At 34.4% G+C, this 26,853-nt stretch overlaps 1 protein-coding gene across 6 annotated transcripts in view; it reads right to left on the bottom strand.

Moving 5' to 3' along the window:
- SCAF11 (SR-related CTD associated factor 11) overlaps positions 1–26,853 on the bottom strand; it is a 73,246-nt gene that overhangs the window by 29,993 nt on the left and 16,400 nt on the right. For 3 of the 6 annotated variants that reach the window (XM_032876969.1, XM_032876967.1, XM_032876964.1), the window contains exons 2-5: positions 23,557–23,608; positions 15,876–15,961; positions 13,197–13,354; positions 2,894–2,971 (exon numbers count right to left, since the gene is read on the bottom strand). In XM_032876969.1, coding sequence (XP_032732860.1) covers positions 2,894–2,971; positions 13,197–13,354; positions 15,876–15,936 — 297 coding nt within the window. In that variant the 5' untranslated portion in view covers positions 15,937–15,961; positions 23,557–23,608. Of the gene's footprint in view, positions 1–2,893; positions 2,972–13,196; positions 13,355–15,875; positions 15,962–23,554; positions 23,609–26,853 lie in introns of those variants that run through there. The other 3 variants (XM_032876965.1, XM_032876966.1, XM_032876968.1) reach the window with 3 other exon arrangements.

Here is a 26,853-nt window from a genome sequence, read left to right as displayed (position 1 = left end):
CTATAAAGTCTGGGAAACCAGAAGAAAGCTCTTAGAGTTGTGCAGCAGATCTATACACTGTGAGAGATAAGACACTAGCCATATGTAGTTATTGAGCACTGAAATGTGGCTTGTCTGAATTGAGATGTACTCTAAGTGTAAAATATACACTGTATTTCAAAGATATAGAACAACAACAAGGTAAAACCTCTCAATAATTCTTTAAAAATACTGTATGTTGACATAATACATTAGTTATGTTGGATTAAATATACTATAAAAATTTATTTTAACGGTTTCTTTTTACTCTTTCAATGTGACTACTGAAAGTAAAAATTTTAAATTATAGTGGCTTGTACTATATTTCTATTGGCAGAACCAGTCTAAATGACAGCATGAAGGTCTACAAAGTGACAAAAAAGGAATGAAGAGAAAACAAATTTAAGACATTGCTCAGAAGGACTAGGCAAAGATGAGGGACAAAGAAAAAATGGAAAACTCCCAGATGAGTTCTGGATCTGTTAATGTTTACATTCCTCAGTATTCTACACGGAGATATCCAACAAGCAGATGAAAACATAAATCTAGTTCTGAGGAAAGAGATCTGGGCTAGTGATAGTTTTAGAAGCCATACAAATACATGTAAGAGCTTATAACTACTGGAGTACTTAAGAAGATTTAGGGAGAAAGTATCCCCAGGACACTGAAAGGAATTTAAAATTTAAGAAATGATTTTTAAAAAGGTAAGGAAGGCAGAGAGATGTAAAGATTGTGAAAGGTCAGAAAAGTAAAACATACATACAAAATTCATAAAAAGATACCCTATAAGCCAAAGAAAATAAAGGGCAGTCAAAAGTACCACATTCAGAAAACAAAAAATTATCCCAAACCTCAGGGGGGACACTTTTACAGAGGTAAATGTTCAATAAACTGAAAAGCAAGTATAAAAAGGGAGTAAGCAAGTACAGATGTCTCATTCGTTTAGTTGAAAAGGGATAAATAAAGTGAAGATTCAGAAGTAAAGGTCAAAGGAAAATATTAAAAACATATAGTTAATATCACATAATAAGAAATACTTGTTAAGTCTGACTAAATTAGGTTAACACTCCTCCAAACTTTTAAAAAAAAATTTTATTTGAGAGAGGAAGGGACAAAGGGAGAGAGAGAGAGAAAGTCCCAAACAGACTGCACTCAGTGTGGTAACTAACCTGGGGCCCAATCTCACACCCCCAAGATCACAACCAAGCGGAAACCGAGAGTGGGGCACTCAACCAACTGCACCACCCAGGTGCCCCTGCAGGCTTTTAATTTAAGTAAAATACAAACCATATTAAAGAAAACATAAATTGTTAATCTAAGCAACAAAAACAGTATTTCACATAAAGCAACAAAACAAAGTTTTAGAGGAAAATATCTTTGGAAGCTAGTTCATGCCAATACATCTTCAGCAACATTATATATATAGTCTGGAAAAATAGAGAATCTATCTTTCAGAGAAGCCATGCTTTAATTTTGATCTTAACATTTATATAGTATCTTTCTCCAAGACATACTAATTTATATAGATGCACAATTAACACAATTACAACAAGCAAAATCATTTTTTACATATGTCATGTTATTTGAATTATAGTCTCATTTGTTCCTTATGTCACTGAGACTCATCTGGTAAAAATATATCAAAACAAATTATAAATACCTACATTGAGAATACCTTATGCTTAAATAGTTGTATGTCACTTCCATACCCCTTTCTACTCATAAAGACAGCAACCAAGTTGTTATGGGCTTATCATGCTACTTGGGAACAGTCTTCCTCTCTACCCCTCATCAGTGGCATCAGGTATGTATATATTGAAAATTCCCTTTTTTTTTTTTTTTGGGTAAACTCTACCTGCAAACAGGGGCTTGAAATCATTACCCTAAGATCAAGAGCTGCATTTTCTACCAACTGAGCCAGCCAAGTACTACCACAATACATCATTCATGACTTGCAAATGTTATCTCAAGAAATCTTCTCATAGATCTTATACAACTACTTACTCTCCTTTTGTCATTTCACCTTTTATTCATTAACTCAGGAATATGTTCCTATTTCTTTTTTCTTCTTTTATTTGTAAGCCAAATATTAATCTAAATACAAACCATAATCATGGTTCATAACCATAAATAACATCAATGAGGTATGTATTTAAATGTGCATCTCATGAAAGTGATTAGGATTAAGTACTACAATAAAATTGTACTCAAAGAATAAAAGTCATCTGCCTATACTAACCCTGAAATTGTGAGCAGTCTCTCTCAAGATCTCTACAAAACTCCGTATTCTCCAATTGCTCACTTTCCTTCAAGCACCAGCATTTAAAAACAAAGATACCATTTTATATTTAGTTTTATTGGCTTAATCTTCCAAACATAATAATGCTTTTCATGAAAAACAATTTTCAGGTCTTTCAAACTTAAGTTTTTGTGGGGTCAGTCTTTGAATCTCATATTCCATTTCAAACCCCTTCTCAATGGAAAAATATAGTCAAAGCACTATCCAATTAATTAGTAAATGTTTCTGATACATAAACATCCTCACACTAAAAACATTCTAAAAATTTAAACCTCCTACAATTTAAGACTAAATGTGAAACTTCCTTTAGAGCATCAGAAGTCATATTTTGTGGAAAATCGTAAGGTGACTACCATGGATATGTCTTCTTTAAAAGGGCAAAGAATAAAAAGGGTTCATAATTTTTGTAGCCTTGTAGAAAAGTCTAGGCTTGCCATGCTGAATAGAAATAATAATCACATATTAAACCTAAAGTTGAACAATTCATAAATATACTCAAACTGGAAATCTATTAAGGGAAAATCATCTCAACTAAGTTTATACATTTCTTACTGCAAAGTAAAACATAAACCTTACCTTAACACAACCTTCCAATGCACTCAATTTAAACACTGCCTGAAATGGTTTTCGGTCTACAGGACATGAAGCCAGTATCTGAAAAATGATTAGCAAACTGTAACTTTACAAATGTTTCTTTAGAACAGATCAAAATTAAACCATAACAAATGCATTTATAATAAGTTTTCCACTAGAAAAGGAAACAGAAAAATAATTTCTTTTCTTTCAAAGATAAAGATTAAAATACTTTCCACCTGTACCATGTCAAAGTCTAATAAATAAAATAGATAATAAATAAAAAAGAGTAATAAATATCCTAAATTTGTTCAATTCATTCAAACATTTACTGAGCACCTACCACATGCTGGCTAGATAAGTGTACTACACCAATCCGCAAGAGATAAAATCTCTATTATCAAGATATCAAGATAATTCCATTAAGACCTGCTTGCCCAGCTAAGAACTACTGGTATACTGAAAGGAGAACTACATGGAAATCAACAGCTCGTGACCTAAAGCACTTGGGCAACTCTAAATCAGCTGTAGAAAGGAATGACTTGGACAGGTCCTGTACAGATCTTAATATTCTATGACTTAATATTTCTCTCCAAATCGATTGTTTTGAATCAACAGTTACACCAGCAATAATGTCCCCAGAAGTAGTTTCCTATATATCCTTTAGGGGAGATCCCACACATACATATATACATGGTGTATCTTTTTAATATATAGTATAACTAAACATATGCTGAACTAAATTTTTTCTCTTATGTATCTTAAACTGGTTTATATTACTATTTCTGAGTGGTCCCAGTCTCTATTAATAACATGGTATGCTTAAAAGTTTTAATTTATGGGGCGCCTGGGTGGCTCAGTGGGTTAAGCCGCTGCCTTCTGCTCAGGTCATGATCCCAGGGTCCTGGGATCGAGTTCCGCATGGGGCTCTCTGCTCAGCGGGGAGCCTGCTTCTCCACCCCCCACCACCCCGCCTGCTTCTCTGCCTACTTGTGATCTCTGTCAAATAAATAAATAAAATCTTTAAAAAAAAAAAAAAAAGAGTTTTAGTTTACATTTCCTTTTATAGTAAGATTGGGCATATTTTCGTATTTTTAAGTGCTTTACAAAGTTCCTTTTCTTTAAACTGTTTATTCATTGTCCTTTGCCTAACTTTTTATTAAGTTTCTAGTCTTTTTAAAATTGAATTGTAGGCACTCCTTATAGATTAAGGAAAATAGTCTTTTGATCACTGTGATTCTAAATGAACTTTGATAAAATTATTTCCTATACTTTCAAAATAAATGTGCATCAACTATAGGAGTTTCTGTGATTACAGTATTTAAATATTTGCATAGAAATAGGTTTATATTATTTAAATTATTAAAGATACAGTATGTTGCCCATTGGTAGTATGATGAAGGGAAGATTCTATACCATATAAAAATAACAAAAGGTGATATTACTAGTGCTTATGGTTGTAAGAGTAAAACAGGATTTTAAAAATGTACTAGCAACAGCCTAAAAGACCACAAGATAGTAGTGGAATTTTGATAAATTATCTTATATTCTCTAGTGAAAAATGTTGGGGCGCCTGGGTGGCTCAGTGGGTTAAAGCCTCTGCCTTCGGCTCAGGTTGTGGTCTCAGGGTCCTGGGATCGAGCCCCACATCCGGCTCTCTGCTCGGCAGCGAGCCTGCTTCCCGCCCCTCTCTCTCTGCCTGCCTCTCTGCCTACTTGTGATCTCTGTCTGTCAAATAAATAATAAATAAAATCTTTAAAAAAAAATGTTGTCATTTTTGCCTTTCTGGACTATGGAACATACCAAGATACACTTATATAAGCACAGGTCGATAGACTATGTGTAGACTTTGATCATAGAATACATTTTCACAAAGCCTGTGAATCACTTTGGGGGTAGCCAAAATACAAGTTGAGTTACTTTCTACTTACTCTAAAACGTAGTTTTTTTCTTCCTCTTAAGACGGCCCTGATAAAATGCTTTACCACGTCTGAATTAGGAAATGTGACCTTACTGCATTAAATCAGTTCAGACTGGTAGAAGCCAGCTCAGCTTACTTCCAAGTAGTAGGGATTTCGAATGCTATTACTTTCCTTACAGAAAACTTGACCCCTTAAGAAGCTTTGCAACAAGTAGTGACAAAGCTGTCCATATCTTTTTAAATAATGCACTGCAAATATCAATTCTAGTTGAGTTCAAGGAACTCAACTATGTGATTGTTGCTTACCATATTAACATTTATTATATGAAATTTCTTAAACTAGAATTTAAGGAGATTAATTTAATACAACTAAATCTGAAACAATTTAATTTAATACAACTAAGGTTGTATTAATATATTTATAACTCAAAATAATATTTAAAAGTAAAAATTTTCAAGGTGCCTGGATGGCTCAGTTGGTTAAGCGCCCAAATCAGGTCACGATCTCAGGGTTGTAGTAGGGTCAAGCCCCGTGTCGGGCTCCACACTGGGTGTAGAGCCTACTTCAGATTTTCTCTTTCCCTCTTTTGCCCCTCCCCCTCTCTGGTTTAAAAAAAAAATTAATAATAAAAAAACTTTCAAGTTCTTATAAATAACTAAGTTTCAGAATATTCTTACTTCTATTTTAAAGGTAAATTTAGATAAACATTAAAAAAAAAAAGATCAAACAATGATAGACGAAAACTGTTTCCATCCACGTTCTTTAAAAAACCATTAACAAAGATGTATGGAAGCTCTGAATTTACTATCTACTTTCATATCTTGCCCTGATAAGTAACCTTGAGCAAGTTACAGACTTCGTGCGCCTCAGTTACCTCATTTGTGACTATGTGGATAATAGAACTTCTAAGGTTCTTACGGGAATTAATGGAATTAATCTTAGAAGAGTGTATGGCATATATGAAGCACTGTGTAACGTCTTCTAAATATCAACTAACTTCACTGCACAAACAGAAAAAGCTTAGTTCATTAACAAAAAGACAACCCACAATATGATTTATACATGCATGTGAGAGACCATTCTCAATGATTTTTATGGAAATTAAAATATTTCATTTTATTATAACTACTTCAAAACACTAAGATCTAACAAATAAAGAAAGCCACTGTGTTCAAGAAACTTACTCTAAATTAGGTGCAACGAATCTTTCAAAAACTTTGAAATTATGTAACTATTTTCTTCCTTATCAAATTTCCTCATTTGACACCAGCTATGTGGCGCTCCTGCCTTTAAAACTGACAGTTTTAACTGAGACATTCCATTTTGATGTTTCAAATAACAGAGTTCTGAGTACGATTTTGGTTTTGTTCTGTTCTCCTTAAGCTTAATTGCCACAGATTTGTTTAAGGTTTCATTTGAAGAAAAGGTTTCACTGCTATTACAAAAACAAAAAGAAAACAGCAAAAAGTCAGAAAACCATTGTTATATATTATCAAAATCTGTATATGCTTACATTTTCTAAATCTAGTTAGTACTAGAAAATAAGTTAATAGGTTTTCTTTAGCTCAGGCTCAGCCATCAGAAAAAATGCTGAAAACCAAGTTATCTTCCCCAGTTAAGGAAGCAAAGGTCAGAAAACAAGCTACCTATAGTATCTTTGCCATGGCTAGTTAGAAATGATGATATCCAGTTCTGACCTTAGAACAGTTTAACAAAACATTTCAAAGGGTAAACAGAAGAGAAATTTGGTTATCCTGAGTTAAGTTGTCATAGCATACTTCAATAAATTAAGACTGACTAAAGAAGGAGCACCTGGGCACCTGGGTGGCTCAGTGGGTTAAAGCCTCTGCCTTCAGCTCAGGTCATGATCCCAGGGTCTTGGGATCGAGCCCCGCATCAGGATCCCTGCTCATCAGGAAGCCTGCTTCCTCCTCTCTCTCTCTGCCTCTCTGCCTACTTGTGATCTGTCTGTCAAATATATAAAAATAAATAAAATCTTAAAAAAAAAAATTGACTAAAGAAAAATAAAAAAAATCAAAACAGATTTTTAAAAAATCAAGTGGATCATTAATTTTTTTGTTAATGTATACCGTAAGAAAAATACACAGGGCAAAGTTCAAAGACACCATCATTAGCAGGTACTAATGCATAAAATTACAAATAACATGAGGATCAAACACCTTTACTAGGAAAGTTTTGCCAATAGAGTTTAAAAAACGGTTTGCAATGGCCTAATTTTAAGGCATTCCCAAGGGTACTTCACCCTTATATCCAACAGACAGCCATTCAGAAAATGTCAGATATTTTAATCTTAGTCTTCATAGTTTGTTACTAATATAGATGATTTAGTTTTTAAGTTGTATGGTTTTAAAAAAAATGCACAAGTAAAACTAATGTAGAAAATTCTGAACTAATATGCTTATTGTGCTTAAAAATGTGACTTCAGTTTTGAAAAAAATTATCCCAAATTTTGTTTTCCTTATATACAACAAAATAAATACCCCATGATTATTCACCATTTTGATTTCTTATATACATCAAAAATACTCAATCACCTATTTAAGCCAATATGACTTTCATTTCAATAATCTTACTTTGTTTCATAATCAACATAGTTCAATATCACCATTCAACTTGATAGAGCTACAAAATTAACAGAATTTGATCACTGCTTTACAATGTAATGTGTATTGAAAAACAAGAGCATAATTTTATTGTTGAAGCTCTGTACTAAGGTTTTTATCAGTGGAGGCAATTTTGATAGGAAAAAAAAAAATCTTCCTAATGATTTTAGTAAAACATACCCTAGTATTCTGAAGCGTTGTAAATTCCCAGCTCAGACAAACCCATATTTAAATCTAAGAACAGGAAACCTTCCTTATTTGGAATTCAGGATTCTTGATTCCTAATATTTCTTGCTTCCTGCTGCTGCTCTATCCTCAATCACAAAGGCTGCCTACAGATAGCCCCTCCTAGAGAGAAAAAAGCAAGTGTTAAAGGTAAGCGCTTAAGACTAAATCTCAGTACCTATGCTTGTAAGTAGGTTTGTCTGTTCATGGGAATCTCTAGAACATCTATCCTTCCTACTAACAAAGAGAGCACAATACATAAAACTACAGTTCAAAAGCAAATAAAAAGGATTTAGGAATGCATACCATTAGAGGCTTATTTTGAAAACCTATTCACAAGAACCTATTTTTCTTGTTAATGGTTCTAAGATACCTAGCCTGAACACCTCCAAAGAAAGTGCTCACCTGTAGTCAGACAGACTACATGATCCCTATCACACTTAACCAGTTTCTTCAAGACAGTCCTTGTCAGTCCACGTTAGTGAAACTGTGGTTCTTTGTAACAGCTTTCAGGAATGTATTCCTAAAGGACAAATGACTGTCAGTGACAAAATTAACACCAAGAAAGCATTTTATCTAACTAACCAAAGGGAACCCTTTCTTGTTCTTGAAAGCCCAACAGTTGGGTAAGAATTACTTTTAATCATAATTTTTTTTTTACATTTAATAGTTAATACTTTCTTTCTCTGGAAAAATAAAAATACTAAATTCCATAAACTACCTGCACAAATCATTTTAAAGTTCTGACATTTAAAAGTAGGCTATACATCTTATTTTACCTAACTGGTAAAAACAGTATTAAATAAAAATCTATTACATTTATGCTTTAGATTACAAGTGTTCACTTTAGATAATGAGTGGTTCACAGTGTAAAAATATTCTTTGCTTTACCAAAGGATTCATCTACAAGGAGAAACAATAGGGGATGTGGAATAATGAGTCACAAATTCAAGCTCTGGAGGACCCAAAACGAGCAACCTCTCTTACTTTTAGGATGATGATAGTCCTGAATCACTTCTACACAAGTTGTAATAATTAAATGAAATAATGTATTTGACAATGCTTTACAAAGTTTTAAAGATAAGGACGAACAGTATTGCTCCACAGATGTTTACATTTTTGTTCATAGAGAACTACACAACAGAAAGATTTAGTTTCGTTCAGCAATAAATAAAAACTAAAATTCCAGGAAAAAATTGAAGAAATCCAGGCAATATAGCTTTGAAAAATATTCTAATTACTAGAGTGTGTAAATTTCTACTCACTGCATAAAGAATATCTATATATAAAACACATCAGTAATCAAGATATAAGTCAACTAGTCAGGTTCTGATTTTTTGGTATGTATTATTAATTGAAAAATAAATTCCTCACCTGGCTGCATTGAACATTGTCGTTTAACTTCTTCAAGAACTGTACTCATCATAGTAAGACCCTCTTCATTTCTACTCTCAGAAGCGATAACATACCTTTGCCAGCTGTCCAAATTTGATTTCCTTAACCTTACTTTCTCAAACTGAAGCTATCAGCATTTGGTATGAAATGGAGGACTGAGATAAAGAAGTTGGAGGATAATTTGTTTACAGAAGGAAAGATAATCACATTTAAAAAATTACTTAAAAGACAGGGAAATATTTTATATTAAAGATAGAAAACCCTAGTGGATATCAGAACCTCCTCATCGCCTATGTGTGTCCCATCACATAATCTCTTAAATACTTCAAACATAAAATGCTTCCAAGGCTTTAAACTTAACCTTTTTAGGTCTAAAATTTTAACCACTTCTTAGCAATCTGCCAAATCATAAATCCTATTTTCTCAACCTGTGTGTGGATGTGTGGAAGTTGTATCTTATTGTCTATAGGAATCACAATTACAGATCGGCTATTACTACTACAGCTGTGTGTCAGACTTCTCTTGGCCTTCACCTTTCTAATTATCTACTTTAAAATATACAAACTTAGGGCATGCCTGGGTGGCTCAGTTGGCTTAGCATCTGCCTTCAGCTCAGGTCATGATCTCAGGGTCCTGGGATCTGGCCCCAAGTCATCAGACTCCCTGCTTGGTAGGGAGCCTGCTTCTTCCTCTCCCTCTGCCCCTCCTCCCTGCTCATGATCTCTGTCTCAAATAATAAATAAAATGAATAAAATAAAATAAAACGTGCAAACTCAGAGGATCAAGGTTAAACTTACAGACAAAGTAAAAACTGTCAATATGTTTAGACCATATAGGTATAATAAGGTAAAATATATAGGTAAGGTAGGTAAAATATAGGTAGGTAAATTTGGTAAAATAACTTTTTAAGTGGCTAATAAACTTTAGTGTATTGCTCTGTGTGTAATACATCAGTTCAAAGGTCTACTTTGTTTAGTTTTAGAGTCTCAGCCCTCATATTAATGGTTTAAATAAAAATTTCAACTTTCCTTAAGTGCTAATTACTGTTTAATATTCTATTTCTACATCATCATCATCACCATTATTTCACAAACCAACAGGCCTACCATGCAAGAGTTTCTTAAAATTAAACATAGTCATAGTGGACATGCTTAATTTGTTCTAGTGTCCCAAAATGCAGGAAATTAGGTTACGGGCCACGAAGGCCACTACAGGTTCTATTACCCTGAATCATTCCTCCCTGGGGAAGGCATACTGTATAAAATACCTATAGACTAAAGCTTAGTTACTTGATCACTTGAAAGGCCTTACATGGCTTTTGTTTTAAATAAACATAGAACCAAAATTTTAGAGCTTGAAAAGATTAAAAACTAACTTTGACTTTGGATATAGAAACTTTAGGAGCATGACAAATTTCAGGAGGGTGTCTGAAATAAATACACTACAATACCATATACCTTAAGTTTACTTGTTTCTTACAGAGGAGAATTTCTTCAATGCCTAAAATATTAAGGTAAAAGTAAATAAGTACTTCTTTTTGGTTCTTGATATCCATTCTGAATCCTATTTCAATGAACCTGGAGTACAAACCTCAGACAGCTCAGCTGAATTTCTGAAAGACACATAAGCTATGAAGACGATTCTCAACACATTTTGTACTGTTTTCTTATTATGTAGACTTCTAACAACTATAAATTTCACTTTGATTTCTACCTTCCTACTAAAAAAACTGAACATTGGTAAAATTTTAAACTATGAATCAATTTTTTAAAATTATTTTAATTTCAGGCTATCCCTTGAAGTATTTAGCAACAAACTGGAGTTCAGAATCCTTGCCTTGAGTATTAAATAAACGTTGACATAGTTATTTAAATGAAAGAATATTTAAAAAGGCTTAGTATAGGGCCTGGCTCCTTAGGAGCCTCTAAATACAGACATGTCAAATACAAACATGTACATCCAAGGTCAAAATATTCAATTTTTATTTACAATGAACAACTTATTGGATTGTGTTCTTGTTACTGGTCAATTCAATGATGGACGCTATCCTGTTTAGGTACAATGAAATAATTCAGAATATTCCCTGGTTATTCTCTGCTTTCAAGGTTAATCACTTTGTTTAAACCATATCACAATTTAAACTCCCCCTACTTTCTTTTAAAAGCTGTTTGGCTTTAATAAATGTTTATATCCAAAGCAGTAACACAAAAGAGAAAATATTACATTCAAGAAATGTGTTGACTGCAACACTATACATGTTATCAAGTATTTTCAACTTAAAAAAATTTTTTTTTTCAGGGGCACCTCGGTGGCTCCATCAATAAAGTGTCTGATTCTTGATTTTGGCTCAGGTCATGATCTCAGGCTCCTGAGATCGAGACCCACGTCAGGTTCTGTACTCAGTGGGGAGTCTGCTTGGGATTCTCTCTCCTTCTCCCTCTGCCCTTTCCCCCAACACTCCCGTGCTCTCTCTCTCAAATAAATAAAATCTTAAAAAAAAAAAAAATTCAACAAAAGTTAAAAACATAGATAAGTTGAGAACTCAGTTGAAAATGTGCATAGTCCACCACATACTAGTAGTCCCACTTCTAGATATACACCCTAGAGAAACCTGGAACACGTACACCAGGATAAAGTGCGTGATTATGCTGAAGATGCACATACAGCATAATGATGGAGAATCAGACCTATTTAGTACATTCTGATGTCACAGAGAAAAGCACACACTCAGACTATGTTGCTGAATCTTAACAATTCTATGATCACTAAATAAAATCTTATAAAAGCAGTGAATTGAAACCTTCTATCCATCTAATAATGTTACTTCTCTACTGGAAGCAAAATCTCTACTTTTAAAATATATAATCACAAAGCAAACCAAGGTGCATTAAATTCAACACAGATGAAATCTTTAATTGGGTGGCAGAGAAAAATATGCATTCATTAGTCAATGCTCCTATAAACACATGGAAATTCATAATTATATTAATAATTAAATTAAACTCAACATATTTTTTCCCAAAATACATTTTTACCTCTCCTTAGTCCCTTCTTGCCAAGACCAGTTGAGGCTTTAATCTAATTAGAACTGTTTCCAGGTATACAGGTATGAATGCAATTGGTATAACAAATTTTTCCTCCTTCCAGAACTCAGCCACAGCATCAGTATACAGTTACATTCTCCTTTCTACACTATTAATGAAAATGTAAGTGAAACACAGAACTTTGAAGGCCCCAATTATGTAAGAAGCAATTATCCAATGTGCTTACGGACATCAAGTTGAATGCAGCTACTGTTGAAAAAATATTTTTGTGATTTATCTTTTTTACTCATTTTTACACCCTGAAGGACTACTAATTTAGAAAAATACAGCACGATTCATATGACAATGAATTTTTATTTCACAATTCATAACAATAGGGCTTATAATGCATATTCAGTGATTCAATGTACTAGTACCATGATCTACTCGGCCTGAACTAAGTCAACATAATACATTAAAAGTCCAAAATATCCTTTTCTTAATCACTTACTACCTAAGAAGAATCTCAGCAATATCGTTAACTTGGACTCTGAAATTATTTTACACTACATTAAAGACAGGAATTAGAGAATGGCAGTTCTAAATTCACTCCTGCCTCTCTAAGCTATGAAATCGTAAAACTGAAAAACACTAGTATATCTGCTCTTGTTATTCCACAAGGCTGATACAAGAAATCAAATAATCTACATAAAAATTCCCTGAAAAATATAAAACACAAAACGGACAGAACGTGTTATTAGTAGTAAGCAGATATTATCTCAAGAGGATAAAGTACACTGAAGATGAATTACTGCATTTCTACCCCCTCGCCAAAAAAAAATAAATAAATAAATAAAATAAAATAAATCTGTTATTCCTATAAGGTTGTTTTTTTTTTAAAGATGTGCACTTAAAATTTTTTAATTATAAAATAACAAAAAAGATGTGCAAAAAAACTAGAAGAAAATATACTGACAGAATTGGAATAATACAGGGAAATTTGTCCACAGTAAGGGGAAAAAGTGTTACTTATAAAAGGCATTATCAGCTCTTTAGGTGGCATGATACCATGCTAGGAAATTAAAATACAATAATATTAGTTCATTCTCAGACTCACCTCTGCCCATTTAAGAATACAGGTTATGCAGAAGACATGATTACAGCTTTCTGGAAAACCAACTTCTTTCTCTAACAGGCAATTAAGACATATCGGACATCTGTCAGTTTCACTGTACAACAGACCAGTGGTGGCAGTATTATCTTTGTTTTCTTCACCTATAAAGTAAAGCAGCCATATACGCTTTCAAGTTTTCCAGACCAAATGACATGTTCAAGGCAGTATCAAGAACTAGATATTCTAAAGGGCCCCCCAAAGACAAAGTAATTAAATCTTACAGTGTAATAAACATCTCCTTGAGCACAATACCCCCAACATTTGCTAATTTATATTTTTAATGGGGAAGTAAAAAGAATTTTTATGAATTTTTAAAATAAGTAATAATCAGATGGTTCGAATATTTTAAAGTAAAAAAAAAGATTATACTGACAAATCTCCCACTCAAATCTACTGCCATCCATCCAGCCCCACCAAATGCAATAAGTAACAACTATTATATTTCTTCTGTGTTCTTCCAAAGATACTTTTTTAATGCAGAAGCAAGCAACTCTTAAAACATATCTTTTTAAAGCTCCTTCTTCACACAAATACTAAAACACTATATACACTAGTCTGCATTTTTTTTTGTTTTAACTTACTGATGGACTACAGTTGTAGTTTGAAGAGATAACTATGAAATTTTATCCCTTACGGTTTGTACTAATTTAAATGCCCACCAGCAATATAACCAACATAAAAGAATATGTACTGTTGGCTCAAAAGTAAAAGAAACTTGAAAATTCAACATAAAATGAAACAACAATAAAGAAATTGTCAGCTGAAATGCGAACAATACACACCAAGCAAGTGGAAAAGTGGAGATTGTCCTGGGAGCAAATGTTCATATTAGGGTTCACATCTAAAGACTTACAACCAACCCAGGCAGGGGAACTGATCCTAAGAGACTTCCATATCAAGTCAAGACCCTATGCTAAAGTAGAGCATGGGTTTAGAAAAAAGCAAATACAAATCCTCTGAAGGAAAACATCCCTTAGGTAGGCCCTGAGAATTCTACAGATTAAATTTATCAAATATGAGTTCATAATCAAAACATTACCAAACCTACGAAAATAAGTTACTTTGAGTAAGAATCAACAGAAACAATTACTTATATTTTACACATTATACTCACTAATGATCAATTTATTTAGATGTCCACTGGCTTCAAATATCAGAATTTGCAAATACAACATAGAATGATTAAACAGTATATTAGACCCAGAAGAAAAGAATATTTGTGAACTGTAAGAGAGATCTGAGAAAACTACCTAGACTGTAACAGACATACAAGATGTAACCTGGAAGAGTGGGAAATGAGGTCAAAACAAAGTCTAACATACTAATTGAAGCCCAGAAGAAGAGAATAAAGAATATCCAACAGTTAAAGCAGTAATGGCTGAGAAATGAGAGAACAAACAAACAAAAAAGATCCAAAAGATAAAGGACATAGAAAGTATGGTAACCAAGAGAAATGAAAACAATCCATGCCAGAAACAATGCAGCAGATCTGTACAACATCAAAGACATCAAAGATAAAAATAAGATCTAAAGAGAAAAATGAAGGAAAAGACAGATCATCTCTAAGGGATTGACAATTAGGCTGAGAAGAGATTTCCTGACAGTAAAAACAAAACCATAAAAGGGTTAAATAATGTCCCCAAAGTGCTAAGAGGAAAACAACAACAAAAATTATCAATACAGAATTGTAGTTCTTTGAATAGTGCTGAAGAGGTTAAAATAAATATAAAAACTTAAGAATTTACCACTAATAGACTTTCTTTTTTTTTTTTTTAAGTTTTTATTTATTTATTTGACAGAGATCACAAGTAGGCAGAGAGGCAGGCAGAGAGAGGAGGGGAAGCAGGCTCCCCACTGAGCAGAGAGACTTTCACTAAAAGAACTTAAAGTTTTTTCAGGAAGAAAGAAAGAAATGGAGGATGCCTGGGTGACTTAGTTGGTTAAGTGACTGCCTTCAGCTCAGGTCATGATCCCAGAGTCCCAGGATCCAGTTCGCATCCTAGGCTCCTTGCTCAGCAGGGAGTCTGCTTCTCCCTCTGACCCTCACCTCCTGCTCATTCTCTCTCTCAAATAATAAATAAATAAAATCTTAAAAAAAAAAGAAAAAGAAATGGAGAAGAAATCCCCCAAATACTATCCATTTAAAAATATCAACTAATCTGTGGTGTTTAAAAAAAAAAAAAGATGACTATAACCTGTAAGTAAGAGTAGGATGATCAGAGTTAAAGTGTTCTAAGATTCTTTTACTGTTAACAGTAAATATTAAATTATTAAATTTAGAAGTAGAGGAAAAGGTCAATGCCAACTATTTAAAAAACCCAAAGCAGAAGATTATAAGAACAAACACAGATTAGTATATTCATAAACCAGTAGGGAAAAAAATTTAAGAAGAAAGAGTTCAAACAAACAAAAAACCTTGATCAATCAAAAATAAGACATGGGAGGAGGGAAAAAATGTATACACTTCTTATTTAGGAAGCTTATTTCAGAATTTAAGACCAATGAAAATAAATGAAAACAAAAAAACTCTTTGTAAATTTTGAAATTTACACAAATGAACAGTTTAGAAACACTAAGTTTTTTGCTTTCAACACAGAAGCTTTATAAAAGATAAAAATTTACCTTCCGTATCTTCATACTCTCGATCGCCCACATTTAGGGTATATATAATTTTCCTCTTCATTTCTCCTTAAAAATGGGCTTCCTATAGGATGAATTATAACAGAGTTTTTATGTTTGCATTCTTCCAGTATCAATGAAAAACAATGAAAAACCCAGAACTGTAAGAAATTATTTTACACACAAAAGAACATAGTACAAGCCAAGCCAGTAAATTTTATGGATAATCCAGTACTCTTTTATACTCCTTGCCATCAAGCAGTCTTACTGAAAGGAAAAGCCTTCTGTTAGTATTAAGCAACAAAGATTAAATGATAGATTTCGTGGTACAGGCATAAATATAATTAGAGCTTAGGGAAAAGAGATCAATTTGAACTGAGTTTTCACTGAATGTGATAGGTTATATGTGTTGAGCTTTCTGCATTTAAGAGGCAACAGTATAAAGTAGTAAAATAGCATTTAACAAGGCCAATCTGACAACAACAAGAAAAGTGTAAGAGAGAGAAAGGGAGAGAAGAGGGGGAGAGAGACAGAGAGAGAGTCTGTGTGTGTGTGTGTCTGTGTGTACTAAGGAGGGATATATGCCAAGAAATTCATCTGGAAGACTATGGTAATGAGTAAGGAAAGCAATAAGCAAAACAATGCAAATCAAGTAGGGACAGATTACAAATAGATCTCTAATGGTTGAGAAGTTTAGATCCAATCTTACAGATTCCTCTGAAGACTGAAATGATAAAAGTATTATGACTCTTTTAAAAGAATGATCTGGGGGCACCTGGGTGGCTCAGTGGGTTAAAGCCTCTGCCTTCGGCTCAGGTCATGGTCTCAGGGTCCTGGGATCGAGCCCCGAATCGGTTTCTCTCTGCTCAGCGGGGAGCCTGCTTCCCCCTCTCTCTCTGCCTGCCTCTCTACTTGTGATCTCTCACTGTCAAATAAATAAATAAAATCTTAAAAATAAATAAATAAATAAATGAATGATCTGCCAGTAAAGCATTGAAATGGATTATAGCAGGGAGAGATCAGAAGCAGAGAGATCCACATAGCTAGGGTAACTGGCTATGAAGTGAATAAAAAAGAAGGAATTAACAAATAAGAATTTCTGAGATATGGTGACTAAATAAATACAAGGAAGGAGTCAAAGATTACTCTGGCGTTGAGGACTAAGAAAATGATTATGAGAGGCAAAATGAGAAATGTGGGAAAGGAAATGAATTTGTTAGTCAAGAAGAATAAGTGTATGAGGTAAAATTATTTTTTAAGTTTACTCTGAATTCTTTCTTGAACTGATGCAAGATACATGATTGTAATGATCTGTTCAAAAACATTTTGGAATATCTCAGCACAAGAAATCCCCAATTTCATCAATTATAATTCTCCCGTATTGATACGAAGTAATTTTTCTATTAGTTTTTTCAATAATTTAAACATACTAGTTTCTACATTAAAGGTATGTATTGCCCAGGAAAATTCTTTTAGGCTAAATAAGGAGAAATGCAAAGACCCACACTTTGGTTCAAAAAACCAACTGTAAAGCAGAAGATAAGAAACTTAGTAGCACATGGAAAAATGATTTAAAGGTTTTAGTAGATTAAAAAGGCAAAATCAGTAAGAATTAGAGTTACTTTAAAAAGTTAATTTAGGGGCGCCTGGGTGGCTCAGTAGGTTAAGCTTCTGGCTTCGGCTCAAGTCATGATCTCATGGTCCTGGGATTGAGTCCCGCATCGGGCTCTTTGCTCAGCAGGAAGACTGCTCCGCCCCCCCTTTCTCTCTGCCTGCTGTTCTGCCTACTTGTGTTCTCTCTCTCTCTCCCTCTGTCAAATAAATAAAATCTTAAAAAGTTAATTTAATCAGTCTATCTTAATAAAAGCAGATTGTCAAAAACAAGAGGAAAACTTCCCCCTCAGCCTATATTTGCAACATCTGTTTTAGTTCTGATGCTATTTTATTTAGGGACAAATAAGAAAATGATTAATGTCCATGGAAGATGACTACTGGTGACAGCCTTGGAAACCATATCACATGCAAAAAAGAAAAGTAGCAAGAATGTTTAGCCTGGAATAACAGAAAGCTTAAGGAGAAGTTTAGCAGTTACTTTCAAATGAAATGGCTTTTCTGAAGGGAGGTAGAGTAACTATCAATGAAGGCATTTAATCAGAGGCCCAGTGACTTCCTCATGGGCTATTTTTTTTTTAATTCAAAGATTTATTGAGTGCCGTAAGTATACTATTACACAATGATCTAAGTATAGCATTGAACAAGACAGACAAAAATTCCTGACTTTACATTCTAGCAAGGAAGATAAAATAAACACACTAAAATATCTAGTACGTTGAGATTTTGAGAAAAGTAAAATACAATTATAAAATACACATACAATTATGGAGAAGCTGTTATTTCATACAAGTATTTAGGGAAAGCCTTTCTGATAAAGTGAAATTTGAAAAGGCAATCTGAAACAATCAAAGAAGAGAATTATGGATTACCTAAAGGACCTGCATTCTAGGCAGAAAAGAACAGTAAATATAAAGTCCAAAGGCAGTGAAGAGCAGTATGTCCGATATGTCCAAGGAAAAACACGGAGGCAAGTGTGGTTAGAACAGAATGAAAGACAGGAAAAGCAGTAAGAGGACAGACAGATAGTAAGACCATGCAACAACTTTAGGGCTAAGGTAAACAGACACACTGGCTGTTTTTCTGAGTGACATGTGCCAGTGGAAGATTTTAAGCAGAGGAGGGGGCAAAGGAAAAAGCAAGTCGACTGGTCATCTAGGGAAGGAGATGAAAACGGCTTGTACCAGAGTAGCAGCAGTGGCGATAAGAAGGGATCAAATTCCAACTATTTTCAAAATACATCCATCAGGATTTGCAAAAAGACTGAATGTGAGGTATGTGTTAAAGAGCAAGACTCTAGGATAATTTCAAGGTATTCTGATTTCAGCAACTACAATAATGGAATTACGGAGACAGAAGATTACATAAAAATATTCAGACAGTCATAGATTACTCTACAGTATCACTTGGGAACTTGTTAAAATGCAAGATACTTCAGGCACCACTCTAGACCTAGAACCTGCATTTTATCAAGATCTGGACATGATTATGTAAAAGCCTGAGAAACACTGCTCTAGGTAACTTCCCAACTTGATTTTGAAGGCATACTGTTCTCCTGGTATGATTGGTAATTGACTGTAATCTTTATGTGGGGAAATTCATACCATACCAACTCCCCCGGTATCCTAAGAATAAAAAATATTTGAGAGTTAATTAAATGTGATAAAATGTTAATTTTAAAATACCATATTTTAAAAATCTAGTAAGTTTTCAAAACATGCAATATACTATATCTTTACTTAGCTAAATAATTTATGCCCTATTGGATAGTCTATGCTGTTTTCACATTTCCTTCCTTAAGAATATTAAGCTTATATTCTTGTATTAACATATTAATTGTAATCTATAATTAACATTTTATAGCAAATACTCCCCTCTCTTTTTTAACGCATGCAATGAAGTACATAAGCAATAGTTTATCACTGAGAAACCCTCAATCAAGTTACAGACTGCCCTTGTTAGAAATCTGCTTAAAACACCAAGTGCTCCAAATTCTTAGAAGCTGTGCGCTTCTTCTTGAATACATCATGTATTAACTGGGGCCGTATCTAACACCAATTATGCTACATTACTAGTTTATTCATTCAAAATGACAGGGTTTTACCATTTCAGTAGATAAAAGTCGTAACTTTTAGTTCAATACCATATAAAGTTATAACTTATTCATGCTTATTTGTTCTATCTGCCTAGATTCATTTTTAATCTAAGGATTCATGGTTTTTAATACCAGTTTTGCTTTAAATTTCCAGTAACAGGAGCACAGGAATACAATACAGACACCATGGTCCTAAGCCAATAATTTGTGGTCGATTAAAAAAACTTAAGAGATAAGCTGTGGGTAGGCAGAACTATCCCTCCTTGTGGTTACCCAAAAAGTTAGATATAACTTGATTTCATGATATTAACTATTAATGACTCTTAATCATATCATATTCTACCTAGACTCCTTAATAGTTCGACCAAGTTCTGTAAATTATCTATAAATCAAACAGACTTTTCTTTTAAATTTGGTTAACCACAAATGAATCTCAAAGAATGATTGTTCATTCTTGATTTTAATTCTGTTTACTTTTCAGATGACTTTAATTTACAAATTTCAATCTTTAATATCTCTTCTCAGGCTCCACCTTTCCAAGCTAAAGTATCTTTTAAGTCTTTTATTCCTAACATAATGATCTTAAAGCACTTATATCTTACAAGTTGCCCTTTTTATTTCAGTATATATTGCTTCTGTTATGATCCTATTCCAAATATGTTCATAAAATCAGTTTGGGAAGAATGACCTAATTTACAAATTTTATTTATCATAAAAGCATCAACTTTTAGATGTGGAATTTAAAAAAAGGAGCACTATTACAAATCAGTTTTCAGAATTCAGAACTCATTTTCCCACACATACCCTGTAATACATGGAAGCAAGAATCCCAGGCCAGCCATTATAGTGCATTCAAGTAACAGTAGTGCAGAAGATAGTTCAGTTCTCTAGAACAGGATAGTTTAGTTCTCTAGAACAAGACTGCCCAACAAGAACTGTTCTATCAAGCACCTGAAATGTGGCTACTACAACCAAGGAATAAATTTTTTCATATTATTTAGGTTTTAATTAATTTAAATTTAAGTAATCCAGTGGGGTACTGGTTACCGTGCTAGACAGCACAGCTCTAGGATATAACTACCATTCTCTATAAAAGGAAATTATTTCAAGTTACACCTAAGACATTAGCAATGTATTTTCTACTGTAGTTGCTGAAGCACAACAAGCTTCAAGGAATCAGAGAAGGGACAAGGGATTCCCGCTAACAGAAACTAAACATTTTAGCCTTGGCCAGCTCCATTTAAAATTTCTATCCTTCCCTTCTCCCCATCCTTTTCTCTTTCAAAGTCTGTTTCCTTCCATCTATAACCAGTTCACTTCAAACCTCCCCCTCCTTGCTTCCTCCTACTGTCCTTCCAGCAAGTCCATGGTATCTAAACACACGAACATCCTAGTTAAGACTTAGACATACATTCAAATCGTAGCTCCACTGCCATGTAGTAAGTAGCTGTTATTATCATTACTATTTTTTTCTAAAGATTTATTTTTAGGGAGAGCTAGTGTCTGAGCATGCATGGGGTGGGCGCAGGGGCGGGGGATGTTGTGCAGCAGGAGAGGGAGAGAGAATCCTCAAGCAGACTCCCTGCTGAGCACAAACCCTGACATGGGGCTTGATCCGAGAACCCTGAGATCATGACCTGAGCCGAAATTAAGGTCTAGCAGCTCAAACAACTGAGTCAACAAGGTGCCCCTATTTTTATTATTGGTGCTAGTAAGAACAGAAAAATAGGGAAGGGTAATAAAAGTGTTAACTGCCCAATTTCTGTGTTTTCCCTAGACAGAAGTGAAAGACAAAGAAAGGCAAAGAGAAGACTGAAAAAACACGGATCAACACTTCTGAGTAACAACTAAATTGATAAAGTCTACTAATATTCTGTCAAGAGTAGTCAGATCCATTGGGTACAAAAAAAGAAGACATATGAAAAGCCATGAGAAGTTTAACTCTATTTCCCACTCCACTCTCACACCCAATTCTGCCATTACAGACTCTATCATAAAGGGCACAGATATGATAAATGGGAGCCAAGACTGAATGAAAGGGATTTTGGGAAAAAGTAGAGCTGTCCCTGTGCTGGGCATACTTATGCCAAGGACAAGCATATTTCATGAAGATGCTAAATAGTATACTGATTCACACGGCTGAGGTTATCAGAGAATCAGTGACTCCCAGAACTACTCTTAAAATAATCTATTCTTCTTCCTCCTTTATTTCCAATCCCCTATCCAAGATAAACTCGTCCCCAAATTCAATCCCCTGTCCCAAAAATTCAGTTAAAAATGAGGGGGCATTCAATGAGGTACTCTGAGTGGTATATTTCCGTGATTAATGACTTGGGCACTGCTGTCAGGCCAACCTGTGCTTATAACATTGTCTAGCAGTAATAAACACGCAAATGTTACATTACTATTCAGTGCAGGATCTTTCATCTCAATCCCAGCCTTAAATAAAGCCATTAACTGCCTCCCAATGCTATTAAAAATTTGATCCTTCAAGGCTATTTTTTAGAGATGTCCAGGGAGGGATAGTATCCATTATTATAGGCCAATGTTCAAAAAACCAGCCGAGTTTTTCTGTAAATAAAATTTTGTTGAATAGCCATGCTTATCCCTTTAGATACTGCCTATGACTTTTGCACTACAATGGCAAATATAAATAACTGTGACAGAAACTATACACTCTGTAAAGCCTAAAGTACCTACGACCTGGCCCTTTCCAGAAAAAGTTTACAGATGTGGCTCAGTCTCTCACTGCAGAGGGCTCTTCAAGCTTTCTGAAGTATAGGCATCTCCACATCTATATTCAACCTGTACTCTGGCACAAGTTACTTATGACACATTTGAGTCAACGGTTCTACAGTGTTGTCCTTGAGTTCCTTTTAAAACACCACTGAAGGCTATGTGATTTTGTTGATTTATCTACATTTATTTTCTCAGTGTGGCTTAAACTATCACAGATATTTGCTCTAGCGCCTTCAATTAATTCACTTCAGAGTAAGGTTAAAGCAATTAACTCCTTTAGCTTAATAATTATTTCCTTTACAGCCTCTCTGCTAATCAACTCAGTCCTGCTCTACAATTTTTGATTTTTAAATCCCTTACAAAATGCTCCAATTTTTTTTCTACCTGTACCGCAATTTCATTTGAGTTTGTAAGTAGATTTCTTTGCTTCAAGCGGGCTATTCTAACATGTTTTTGTTCAAAATATCCCTCCCCTACATGTTTGTTGCTGGAGCTTTAATACCAGTATGCTTCTGTATAAAAACAGACTGTCCCTTTAAGCACAGGTTTTAGGAAAAAACTGTCTAGGTTCAAACCACAACTAGTCTGCCACTTACTTAATGTCTTTAAGCCTGTTTCCCCATGTATTAAATGGAGATAAATGTAGTAACCACTTCAGTCATTATGAAGACTAAATTACATAATCACATAATCCTTTTAAAGTGCTTAGCACCAAGACTACGACAAAAGAAGTACTCAACAACTAACACACAGGCACAGACACCACCCCACCCCAAATGGATCTTAGATGTATCATAGGATATAAGATAGTTAATCTGTATGACTCCCACTAGGATGAGATTTTGATTATTTTAAAAACAACTGCATTTCAAAGAATATCAACATAAGAAAGAATGTGAGAAGGAAAGAGTTCACAAAATTTAAATCGTCAAATAGCTTTTTGAACAGATCTTATATGTGGTAAATATGTTCTTTATTCTATTTATCTAGAAACAAAAATGTCACAGCAAGACAAAATCTAGGACTCTAAAGAAAATAGTTCTAGGATTATTATAACTTCCTATTTCCTACTTTATATATGTATAGGAGATAAAACACTATGTTTTAACATGGCAACTCCAGCAAAAAAGAAGTCAGACATAGTTAAGTGAAGCTATAACCACAATTCCCAAGGTAGTATCTACGAGTGCCATTTTAAGTTTTTCGTAAGTATGGAAATATTCACAAGCCCTCTTACCTTTAAGATTCTTCAGGTGGAACAGTCACGTAATCAGTTTTCCAACAAATTATTCTGGGGAGGGAATTATGAAAATTAGTCCTATTTTACTTCACTTTCACCCAGCTGTGACCCTATTTATCTCGGGTTCAGAATAAAAGAGAACAATTAAATATAAAGAATGATTTATTCCAGAAGGCCTTGAGTAGTGAATACATTTTATTTAGAATGGAAGACATTTTGACACAGTTAAGTATATGCCTTCAAATATGAAGATACTCACAGGTAATGGAAGCAAACAATGAAAACATTTTGTTTAGTGAGAGAAGCACAAGTCACATTTCAGCATATAAGAAAAAAACAGTTGAAAACAAAGTAACGGAGAATTAGAAAAGATCTACCTCAACAAATAGACTGGCCACATCACCTAAAAAGACAATTTAGGAAAAGATATAGAAATTCAACAACTACTAGAATTTAAATTACTTCCTGAACTCCAGATCTTAAGTATGCTTAACCAACAGTCACTTTTCTCTTTTGTTCCCCCTCTCTTTCTTTCAGTTAGGCCCTATACCAGACTCCCCTCTTTGCTGCAGTCTATATTTATTCATTCAATAAATACTTAGCCAGTGCCCCTATTTTCTAGGTACCATTAGGCCTTAAGCACTGACATACCTAACAAAAACAAAAATCAAAAATTACAATACAGTACAGTAAGCAGGTGCTGTAATTGGGGTAAGTGCAAGACATAACAGGAGCACATAATAACCACCAAATCCTTGCAACATATAAAAAAGGCTTCCCAATTGAGAGCAAATAGATTAAAAATATATTTTTCTAACCCCCTGACCACTCTGTACCATTGGAGCATTTCCATCTTTAAAGGACTTGGAACTGGAATTGCCAATTTTAAAATGATAGTGAGAATTTTAATTTTTTTTTTTAATTCATTTGAGACAGAGAGAGTGGGATAGAGCATAAGGAGAGGGGCAGGAGAGGGAGAAGCAGACCCCCAACTGAGCTGGGAGCTTGATTCCAGGACCCCAACGATCACGACCTGAGCCAAAGACAGACTCTTAACCATCTGAGCCACCCAGGTGCCCCAAGAATTTTAATTTTCAAAACAAATGACACATGTGAATCAGAGCACATAGATAAACTGATGTGCTTGCTATGTTAGACTTCCTATATGGAAGTGACCATTGGGCAAACATAAAAGATAACACTGTGCCCAACCCCACACCATAAAGGCTTAACCTCCAAAAAAGGTTTTCAGACAATGGCTACACATACACACTGGTAAAAGAGAAGGATCTTTTCTCTTTTTTTATAATTTTATAAATTATAAATTTATAATTTATAAATTTGTAAATTATAAAATTTTATAAAATAGTACACTTCACACAATTATCTGAGTATATTAATTGTCTAATTGAACAACATACATTTAAAATAATAATCGGGGCAGGGCACCTGGGTGCCTCAGTTGGTTAAGCATGTCTGCTTTCAGCTCAAGTCAATAATCCCAGGGTCCTGGGATTGAGCCCCACATGAGGCTCTCTGCTCAGCGGTGAGCCTGCTTATCTTCTTCCTTCACCTGACCCTCCGCCTGACCCTCTGTCTGCCACCTTGCCCAACTGCGCTCTATCAAATACATAAATAAAATCTTTAAAAAAAAAGTACAATGAAGAACGAGCAAATTATGATATGTATTTACAAAAACAGCAACAAAATTTTCATTTCTACCAATAGTTTCAACTTCACCCCACCTTTATAACTACCAATAATAAAACTGAAATGGATATGAAACCTAAGACTTTCAACCAATTTTAGTTTTAGTGAACTAATTTACATGCTGTTATGGTCTGAATGTTTGCATCCCCCAAAATTCACATGTTAAAATGCTGAATATGTGATGGTGTAAGTGGGGCCTTTGGGAAGTGCTTAAATCATAAAAGTGGAACCCTCATGAATGGGATTAGTACCTTATAAAAGAGGCTACAGAGAGATCCCAAGCCCCTTCTACCACATGAGGATGCAAGGGAAAGTCTGTGACCTGGAAAAGAGCCCTCACCCAACCATTCTGCCACCAGAACTCTGAGAAATAAATTTCACTGCTCATAAGCCACGTAGTTTGTGATGTTTTGTTATAGCAGCCTGAACAGATAAGACACATGCTCTTCTTTCGGTTACTACTGCACAATCAGTCCCTGCAACTACTTTCTAATTTAGTTTTTGATAAGATTTTCAGTGATTTGGTTGCTTGTCAGCAGCTGATCAACAACAGGAATTTCTGGAAATCTTTCATATTCAATTCATTGACTCATGCCCTTCATTCTGAGCCTACACCCAGAAAAAAGCTTGTTTTCCAAGCACCATTCACTGATGACCAAATAATCTTTTATCTTGTTGTTTACCAAAGAAACTGAAAATAAAAAAGATGAAGTCATCTACACTTATCAGTCTTATAATAAAATCGGCTTCCCATATCAATCTAGGAAGTGAAGATATGCTTCAGAATGTCTCTAAAATTCCTGTGGAGTGTCTGCAACATCTTGTGAGAGCCAAGTGTCCACTAATATGAAGCATATCACCTCATACTAAGATCTACAATGACCAATAACCTAATTATTTAGAGGAAAATTATTTTTTTAATTCCATTTATTTGAGAAAGAGGATGCATGCAAACAGAGGGGGAGGGGAAGAGGAAGAGAGAGAGAAGCAGACTCCCCACTGAGTAGGGAGCCCAACACAGGGCTCAATCCCAGGACCCTAAGATCATGATTTGAGCCAAAGGCAGACACTTAACCAACTGAGCACCCAGGCACCACTAAGCAAATCATTTTTAAAAGGTTAGAATGACTAAAGAAAAAAATTTCCAAAGTGAAGGGAACTGCAAATCCTCAGGCAGAAAACATAGACTAAACTGGAAATAGGAAAAGTTTTTTCAAATGTAATATAATTATGGAAGATTAGATTTCATGAAGACTATGCTCTAAAAGAGAAATTAATTTTCCTATTTCCTTTTACATTTAATGTAGTATCATCTCCTCAATAGGGCTTGCACTGGAGGCGCCTGGGTGGCTCAGTGGGTTAAAGCCTCTGCCTTCGGCTCGGGTCATGGTCTCAGGGTCCTGGGATCGAGCTCTACATCGGGTTCTCTGCTCAGCAGGGAGCCTGCTCCCCCCCCACCACTGCCTGCCTCTCTGCCCACTTGTGATCTCTGTCAAATAAATAAATAAAATCTTTAAAAAAAAAATAGGGCTTGCACTCTTACATGTTAAAAAAATGTTACTGATAAACCATATATAAATGAAATA

The sequence above is a fragment of the Lontra canadensis genome, unplaced genomic scaffold, assembly GCF_010015895.1.
Source record: "Lontra canadensis isolate GAN:19392208 unplaced genomic scaffold, GSC_riverotter_1.0 scaffold59, whole genome shotgun sequence".
NCBI lineage: Eukaryota > Metazoa > Chordata > Mammalia > Carnivora > Mustelidae > Lontra > Lontra canadensis.
Note: the sequence above shows the minus strand (reverse complement) of the source record. Positions and strands in the feature narration are given on the sequence as shown.